Raw genomic sequence first — 9785 nt, forward strand, 5'->3', positions numbered from 1 at the left:
ATGTTACCTTAGGACAAACACCAAAATATTAGCAGAGATTAACTCTGAAAGAAGAGATTAAACATGATTTGTCCTGTTTTGGAGTTCTTTTGTGTTTTTCTTACATTCCAAAATACGTATTATAATCTTGGATTTCTTCCATAATATAAAAAAATGTTATGTTTTAGAAAATAGTAGTTGTCAAACCCATAGTTCATTCAGTCTAAGGTTTTCAGAAAACAGATATGGCTGCAAAGCTTGATCAACATCAAAGAGGAATATTTTCTCAAAGTCTTAATTTCATTTATTATGTTTTTTTATCATACATTTATTTAAACATATGGGAAATGATATATTTTTTGAGCCTTACTTCAAATTATTGGCAATGTCAATCTATGAAAAAGACAGGTATTTTTTTTTCCCCCATGAAGTGAGATCGTTTTCAATCTGCCATAACGTGTGCCCACACATCTTCACTCTGAAAATGTAGTATTCAAGTTAAATCAGGGCAGATTATTCCTTTTTGACTTTTACAACTGTTATGCTGCTGCCAGAAGTCTTCTCGGCATTTGCTTTGAATTCTGTCTTCAGTGCATCTCTCACTGCTTTTGCACAGATCTGGGAGCACCCGAGGTAGCTGAGTCCAACCTGTCGCCAATATGCCACCATGATGTTGTGAGTGGAGTCCCTCCCACCGAATCGCAAAGATGAGGTCAGTGTCAGCTCAGTGTGCAGCCTACCTTGGGAAATGATATTGTTAGCTTGCAGTAATACTTGAATATATAAAATAAAGGTTATAAAGCACTTGGGGAAATTTAGTATGTTAATTTCATGTTATACTTTTTTATTGTTTAATATTAGTAATGAATTCCATTAGTTTCATAAGTATGCTGCCGATCGGGTCAAGATATCTAGTTTGCTTGAAACTTAACTCACATTTTTACCCTTTATGTTTTCATATTCCAAGATTTGGTGATGTTAGAGAAGATAGGTATTAGCCCCTCATAGACAATTTCCTTTTAGATGGAGAGTGCCCAATCTGTTTATTAATTGGCCCACTTGGCTGTTAATTCTCAGGGGGGCTGGAACTATGTTTTGTTCACTCTTATATACCTGTCAGTTGGTCCTGTGCAAGGCATTTAGCACTGACTTGATAGAATGGAAGTTTCTATGTGTTGGCTTTCTTGATGTTTGCCCACCAAAACCTGATCCGTCCGAAGTCATCCACATCTCAATTAATAACATCTCTATCCTGCTGTACTCTCTTGGGTTATAACCTGTGGATTTATCCTTAATTCCGATCTTTCCCCATATCCTATCCATCTCTATATCCAAAGTGCATTCAGAATCCAGCTTCTCATTGCATTCACTATGGTCTCAGACTTCTCCACTCATTTGGATTATTACAATAGCCTCATGACTTCCTGCTTCCATTCCTCTACGCTTGAATTCTATTTACTCTAGTGCAGCCAAAATCATTTTCTTAAAATGGAAATTAGTCCACATCCTCCTTTTTCAAAATAATTAACAGCTCCTATTTCACTGAGTAAAAAGCCAATGGCACACAAAGTTCTACCCAATCTTGCCCTGAACCTCTCTGACTTTTCCAAGTACTATTCTCCCCAACTCCCTCCTCTCCAGCCATCTGGTCTCTTTGTTCTCAGTGAAGGCTGCAGGAGGCTTAGAAACTTTGCACTCTATCTAATATCCATAAGACTGAATCACTCACCTCAAGATTTTACTCACCTGTCATTTTCTCATTGGGGCTTACCTTACCATCCTATTCAAAATTTCAACCTCCAACTCCTTGCTTGCCCCCTTGGTTCCCTTTTTCTTGTTCAATTTTTTTTCCCTACAGAATTTATGACCTTCTAGAATACTGTATCTCTATATCTACTTATCTCTCATCTACCTATCTATCTCGTTTAGTTAGCCTCAGTCTATTAAAATATAAACTTCAAATCAGGTTGTTCTTCCCCCCACCCCTCTGATTTATCTCAAGTGTCTAGTACAGTGACTGAAATATATTTGATGAATGAATGAATGAATTGTATTGTCTTATATAAAAGTGTAAAGTGTTTGTTTCTGTTATTAAGGTGTAATTGCCACCTTATTTCATATATGCCAGTATTTTATTTTAGTGCAAGATGTCATTGACATTATTTGTTTATTGAATATTTATGCAACCATACTGACTGTATCCTTTGCTTCATAATAAGGAATACACTGGTTAGGAGAATCAGAAGGATATGAATGTTGAGGCAAAGCTCAGATAGTGGAAGCAGTAGTTGAATATATTATAAAATAGTTCTGATAGCAATGTGTTTAATAATCTAGTGACTGTCTAACTGATAAAATGTGATTCTAGGTTCTTAACACTTCATTGAAGGAAACTACTTTTAAGGTTAACAAATAGGACAAGAATTAGTGAAACTATTTAAAATTCATTTTTTGCAGGCTTGAAACACATACTCTCTCACAAAAATAAACTGTTTTATTATTAAAGTTAATTTAATTTATAAATATAACCCTAAACAAGGTAAATGTTCATAACGGTTGACCTGTATAAACAACTAGACAAGTACATAAAATAATAAATGTATGTTTTTATATAAAGGGCACATTCATGTTAGATGGTGATAACATGTACTTTTCCTGATTATAATGTAACAGAGATGTTAAATAGTCATGTTAACTAACTTTAACAAAAAGTATAGTGTAGGTATTATTCCATTTTCAGGTGAGGAAATTAAGGATTTCAGTCAATTCCCTAATGAACGAACAGGTGAAATCTGCATGCCCTTTGTTCCCTCTTTATTCTTTCACCAATATTTTTCAACAACTATCTTCTATTATCCATACCTTCCTCTTACAAGATCGTTTATTTCCATTTTCCATATTTTCTGATTTTTCAGCTGTAATTCCACTTCACCTGATGACTTCTGTCTTCACAGGACTTCAAAAAACATATTTGTCTTCTTTGGTCCAAACCTTATCATGCTCTCTACAAATATAGCATTTAAAGCTAATAATTAACTGACACTGTGAATATAGAGTTTCTTTCTAAATTATAGTTTTACTGAAGTATAATTGATATGCATTAAAATGCACATATATAAAGCATTAGCTGATAAATTTTGACATATGTATATACATGTAAAACCACCACCACAATCACCATAATAACATATTCATCAACCTCAAAAATTTCTTTGTGCCCTCTGTTTCCTTTGTGCGTCCCCTTCCCTGTCCCCCTACCTAAGACAACCATTGATCTGTGACTGTAGAGTAATTTGCATTTTCTAGAACTTTATATAAATTGAATCAGGCAGTACTTATTCTCTTTTTTATTTTGGCCTTGTTCTTTATCTCAACATAATTACTGTGAGATTCATCTGGGCTGTCTCACATATCAATAGTTAATTCCATTTTATTGCTGAGTGTTATTTCAGTGTACAGATACATGACAATTTGTTTTCCATTCATCTGTTGATGGACATTTAGTTGGTTTCAGTTTTTGGCTATTATAAATGAAGCTGCAGTGAACATTTATGTATAAGTCTTTGTGTAGACATATGTTTTCACTTTTCCAGTGAATACAGAGCCTGGGTCAGACCATTGGGTAGGTTTCAAGTTTTAAGAAACTGCTAAATTTTTTCCCCAAGTGTTTGTGCCATTTCATATTCCAACTATCAGTTCATGAAATTTCCAGTTGCATCACTTTTATGATCAGACTTTTTAATGTTAGCTATGCTAGTGGATGTACAGTGACATCTAAATGGTTTGCATTTGCATTTCCCTAATGACAATGAGACTGATCATCTTTTCATGTGTTATTTACCAATTGTACATATTTTTTGTGAAGTTTCTGCTAACAATTTTGCTTATTGTGATATTTTTATTGAAGAGTAGCATTCTTTATATATTCTAGTTGGAAATCTTACGTTGGATATGTGTTTTGCAAACATTTTCTAGTCTTTGGCTTGTCTTTTCCTTTGGTTAAGAAGAAGAAGAAAAAAGATTAGAATGGAGAAAAATAAAGTAGAGAATAGAAAAGCTATAGAGAAAAATCACCAAAGTAAAGTTTGGTTCTTCAAGCAATAAAATTGACAAAATTTTAGCTAGGCTGACAATGAAAAATAGAAACAATGTAAACTAACTTAAATAAGAAATGAACGCAGGGACATTAGTACTGACCTTACAGAAATAAAAGGATTATGAGATAATACAATGAACAATTGTACACAAACAAATTAGTTAAACGAGGTGAAATGGACAAATTCCTAGATTATGCAAATTGAGGCTGAAATGCTAGAATTCTCTTGGTCTGCTGCAGAGCAGGGTCAGTAAACTATGGCTCATGTGCCAAATTCAGCCCTCAGCCAGTTTCCAGTTTTTTCTTTTCTTTTTCTTTTATTTATTTTTTTTCAGCCATCAAGATAAGAATAGTTTTTAAACGTTTAGAGAGTTTTAAAATAAATAAATAAGAATGCAAGACAGGCACTGTACCGGCCTGCAAAGCCCAACATATTTGCTCTCTGGCTCCTTATAGAAGATTTCGTATCCAGCTATAGAGGAAACGGTCCGAAGGCTTTGGGATATATGAACTTTAGAGTGGATTTATTATGTGAATATTTTCATCTACCCCAAACCATGCTTTGCCAGGAGGAACCAGAGAACACTCCCTTACCAGAGTTTAAAAAAAAAAAAAAGGAATTGGAGAAGGAAGCACCAGCATCCTTTAATAACCTTTGGTGGCTGTCTCCTAGAGGCCAGCTATAATGGTGGGAGATGCATCTTAAAGAGGAGGGACCATATGGTGTCCCTTATTTGGCAGAGACAAGAAGACAGAGGGATACAATAAGAACCTGGGTTTCTGACCCCCAGGATCTGTGGTGGTATCTAATTGATCACAGAGTTTATAGGAGTTAAATATGTGCCACATACTGTCTATTTTTGGTAGGCTGAAATATCTTTTGTTTTGTTGCTTTGAAAATGTTTCCAATTATTCTGAACCTTCACAAACACTGTCATCATATTATAAAATATTTGTCAATTTGATAGATATGAAATGGTTCTTCATTATTATTTTACTTTGCCTATTCCTAATTAGCAGTGTGATTGATGTTCTGTTTATTGACCATTAAATTTTCTGTTTCTGTGAATTGCCTGTTCATATTTTGAAGCTATTTTTTAAATGAACCTTTTTCTTACCAATAAACAGAAGTTTAAAAATTTATTTTGAGCAATGATATTCTATTTATTTGACAGGATCCAAATATTTCTCCCATTCCATTGCTCACCTCTTATTTTTGTGAAATTTTGTTCTTTTGAAATGTAGTCAAGTTTACTATTCTTCCCGTTTATTTACTTTTTTACCTAATTTTACTCATTTTATTAGTCTTTATATTTTTGTATTGAAGAAGAAATTCTTCCATACATTCATGGCACAGAGATATTCTAGATTTCTTCTCATGTGTTTAATATTTCTTTCCCACATTTAATACTTTAATGTATTTGAAGTTATTTTTGTTTCTGTTTTGAGGGGAATAATTTCATTATTTTTAAATATGAAAAAAATTGCCCAACCATCTTTCCCTCAAAGATTTTTGATTGCCCATATAAGGTTCCATATATATTTGGCTCTGTTTCTTGACTCGATTTTGCCTCATTTACTGTTTCTCTAACTCTATATAAATGTGACATTGTCTGAATTATTATAGCTTTATAAAAATATTTATATCAAGTAATGACAATCCTCCCTTTTGCATGTTTTACATATTCTTCTTGGCTATTCTTCACACTTTATATTGTATATAATTTTTAGGATCCATTTTTTAAGTTCCACAAAAAAACTTTTAGTGAATTTCTATTAGAACTACAGGGAATTTATAGATTAGTTTTGTAAAATTTAACATATCTTCAATATTATGTCTTCCCTTTCATAAATTAATATCTGGCATCTTTCTCTGTTCCAGATCTTAATAGAAATTCTACTAGAGTTTTCTATTAAATATGACATAGTCTGGTTTTGTGGTTAGAATAAACTCCTTTTATTCCTGTTTTTTTAACAGTTATTTTTCCCTCATTAATTAGTTAATATTTAAAATTTTTATGTAGATAAATTCTATGTTCTGTTTCTTTAAGGTAAATTGTATGAATACATTTATGAAGTTTAAATATTCTTTCATTTCTGGGATAAACCCCGTTGGTCAAGATTCAGTATTAACACTACTATTCTTTTTTAATTTATGACTTTATTTCCTATAAATCTAATCTAGGATTTTAGGCCTATATACATATGAGTGATTGGTTTATAATTTTAATATTTTTGTCCAGTTGAGTTTCAAGTTTATCATCACTTCCTTAAATGGATTGATTTTCCTATTTTCTCTTTCTTTTGAAACACTTCTTATTCCTTGGAATTTGACAAAACTTTTTTTCAGGGCAATTTAAACTTTACTGTTGTTGAAAGTTAACTATTGATGTTTGATTACTAATATACTATCTTTAATGATTAATGATTTATACTGGTTTTCTAATTATTCTAATTATTTCTAATAATTATTTCTAATTATTTCTAATTATTTATTTTTAGGCTTTATTTTGGGGGGGGATAGCAAACTAAATTTCCAATTTTCTTATATCATCTTAGCTTCACCTTATGAGTTTTAGAATATAATACATTCTGTGTTGTCCAGGTCTGAATATTTTACAATTTCCAGACATATGGCTTCTTTGTATTATCTTTTGATCATTGATTTCAAATGTAATTTTACTGTGGTCAGAAGATTCAAATGTAATTTTATTGTGGTCAGAAGATGTGTTTATAATATTGATCTTGGAACTTTTTGAGACTTGTTTTGTGACCTACTAAGTGGTCAAATTTTGTAAATTTCTTTTTTTTTTTTTTTTTTGCGGTATGCGGGTCTCTCACTGTTGTGGCTTCTCCTGCTGCAGAGCACAGGCTCTGGATGCACAGGCTCAGCGGCCATGGCTCACGCGCCCAGCCGCTTGCGGCATGTGGGATCTTCACGGACTGGGGTACGAACCCATGTCCCCTGCATCGGCAGGTGTTCTCTCAACCACTGCGCCACCAGAGAAGCCCTGTAAATATTTTATTAATGCTTAAAATATCTGCTTGATGCATCAGTTTCTGATATAGGTTTGTTAAAATCTCCAAGTGTAGTGATGGATTTGTCAATATTTACTTTAAAATCACTAAGTTGTTATATTGTGTTTTTAAAGAATATCTTTTAATGAATAGTCACATTCATGCTTGTTATTTGTCGCTGATGGATTGCTGTGGTTTTTAATATTTAACATCTCACTTTGTTTCTGATAGTGTTTTTACCCTAAAATTATGTTTTGTCTGATATGAACACTGCAGTGTAGACTAGCTTTTCTTTGATTAATATTTCCACCAGGAAGTTTTCCATCCCTTTATTTTCTGTGCTGCTCTAATGCAGGATATAACTTGATTAAACACACATGCACACAAACTAATCTCTGCATTTTTGTGTATAAATTTACTCTATATACATTTACTGTGGTTACTTAGTTCTATCATCTTACTTAGTGCTTTTTAATTTGCTTCAGTGGGCTTTGTTTTCTCCTTTCTTTCCTTTGATTCTATTGCTAATACTTATTTTATTCTCATTTCCTTCTACTTTTTTAGAAAAATAATGACTCATTTTTAACATACATATTTATCTATATACAATTATCATAAAATTGAAAACAGAAATGATTCTTCTCTTAACTTCCTTGTTATTATAATCTAGAAGAATATTCAAATAATTTTTGAATAAACTAAATTCATTTATTCCTATCAGTCAATGATATATTTAACAAAATATTTTACTGATAACTGAGCTCACTACTGTTTCATACATCCTAATTTTTAAAATCTAGATTTACTCTTTTTTTCCTTACTGCTTATATACAGTGGAGTACTATATTTTGTCAGCTATTAGAATTCTTCCATTAGTACTACTATTATTTATTTGGAGAAAATATGTATTATTTTTGATAGCTTTGAATTTATTTTTATTTACTAGTCAAAATTTGTCATGCCCTTTAATTTGAATCTGTTTTTCCATAGGTCTAAAAACATTTCAACCTTCATATTTCAAATATGACTTGTCTGTTATTCTATTTATTTTCTACTTCTAAACTTGCCATAAAATAATATCTACTGTTATTGCATGTTTAATATTTGCCAAATTTTTTCTAAGCATTTTAAATATTTCAACTCATTTAATCTCATGATAATAACCCTTTAAAAGTGGAACTATTATTTTCATTATTTTACACACAAAGAACCTGAGATAGAGATGCCTAAAACAGCTGAGACAACAGGAAGCAGAACTTAGCTCCTGATCTCTCATCTTAACTGTGAGTCTATTAGACTCATTGTAGAGTGTGTCACATTACTTTCTGTTGATTTCTACTTACTTTTCATATTTTTTAACTCTGCTACATTCTGTGTTTATTCCTTCATATTACCTTCCATTAACTTTCTCCTTAGCTGTATATATATAGACTTTATTGAATTTTCTTTTAAATGTTTTTTTAATTCTTTTTCTCTCTAGATACAGTACAGATAATCTTGATCTATTTTAAAGTACACCGATTCTTCCTTCTTCAATGTTTTACAACGCACATGATGCCACATCGGAAGGAAATTTCTATGTAGTCTCACTGCACTTCTATTTTCTGTTTACCTCTGTTATTTTTTATCTCAACTATAAATATTCTAAATGACCTCTAAATGACCAAATATGAAAACATTAAGACATCAATCTTTCTGATAAATAGTTTATTTCATGCCACTTCCTTGTCCAAAACCCTCCAGTGATTTTCTATTATCCACCAAATTATTTATCAACTCTTTAGCCTTGTGTTAAATGTCCTGCACTGTCTGGTCTCAATTTATAGTATTCTGGATTATCTCCTATTATATATATTCATCATATGTTCTTTGAGCACTTACAAAATGTCAAGCATTATGCTAGGTACTGAGGAGGAAATGACACATATGATCAAATATAGTTTCTTCTCAAAAATGGCATAAATTCTGGTGGTTGAACCATATATTAATATAATGATCACAAAAAAATTATAAAATTACAACTATAATTTTAACAGCAGAGTTTCATGGTGCAATGAAATAATATATTATTTAATTATTATTATCTTACAAATTGAAACTTTACTCATTAAAGAATAACTCTCCACTTACCTCTTCCTTGTCCCCTGACAACTATCATTCTACTTTCTGTCTCTATGAAGTTAACTACTCTAGGTATCTCATAAAAGTGGAATCATACCATATTTGTCCTTTTGTGACTGGCTTATTTCACTTAGCTAAATGTCTTCAAGATTCATCCATGTTGTTGCATGTTTCAGCATTTTCTTCCTTTTTAAGAATAAATAATATTCCATTATATCTATATTTTATGTACTCATTCATCTGTTGATGAACACTTGGGTTGATTCCACTTTTTGACTATTGTGAATAATGCTGCTATGAACATGGGTGTATAAATATCTGTTATGGTCTCGGCTTTCAGTTCTTCAGGGTATAAACCCAGAAGTAAAATTGCTGGATCACGTGGTGATTTTATTTTTAATTTGTTGAAGAATCACCATATTGTTTACCATGGAAGTTGCACCATTTTACATTCTCACCAGCAATGCAAAAAGTCCCAATTTTTCTGCATCCTTGCCACCATTGTTATTTTCTGTTTTTGTTTCATTTTGGTTTTTATAGAACAGTCATGCTAGTTTTGTAAAGTGGCATC

The 9785-nt window shown here is 31.8% G+C and overlaps 1 protein-coding gene across 1 annotated transcript; it reads right to left on the reverse strand.

Annotated features, from left to right (window-relative positions):
* Positions 1-492: 492 nt before the first annotated feature.
* Positions 493-648, reverse strand: LOC132516110 (ATP synthase subunit epsilon, mitochondrial-like). The gene has a single exon (XM_060142517.1). The coding sequence runs from the start codon at positions 646-648 to the stop codon at positions 493-495; it is 156 nt and encodes a 51-aa protein (XP_059998500.1).
* Positions 649-9785: the final 9137 nt, after the last annotated feature.

The sequence above is a fragment of the Lagenorhynchus albirostris genome, chromosome 2 (genome assembly GCF_949774975.1).
Source record: "Lagenorhynchus albirostris chromosome 2, mLagAlb1.1, whole genome shotgun sequence".
Taxonomy (NCBI): domain Eukaryota; kingdom Metazoa; phylum Chordata; class Mammalia; order Artiodactyla; family Delphinidae; genus Lagenorhynchus; species Lagenorhynchus albirostris.

Coding starts and splice junctions, on each gene's coding strand:
- LOC132516110 (XM_060142517.1), bottom strand. CDS start 648: ATGGTGGCATATTGGCGACAGGTTGGACTCAGCTACCTCGGGTGCTCC.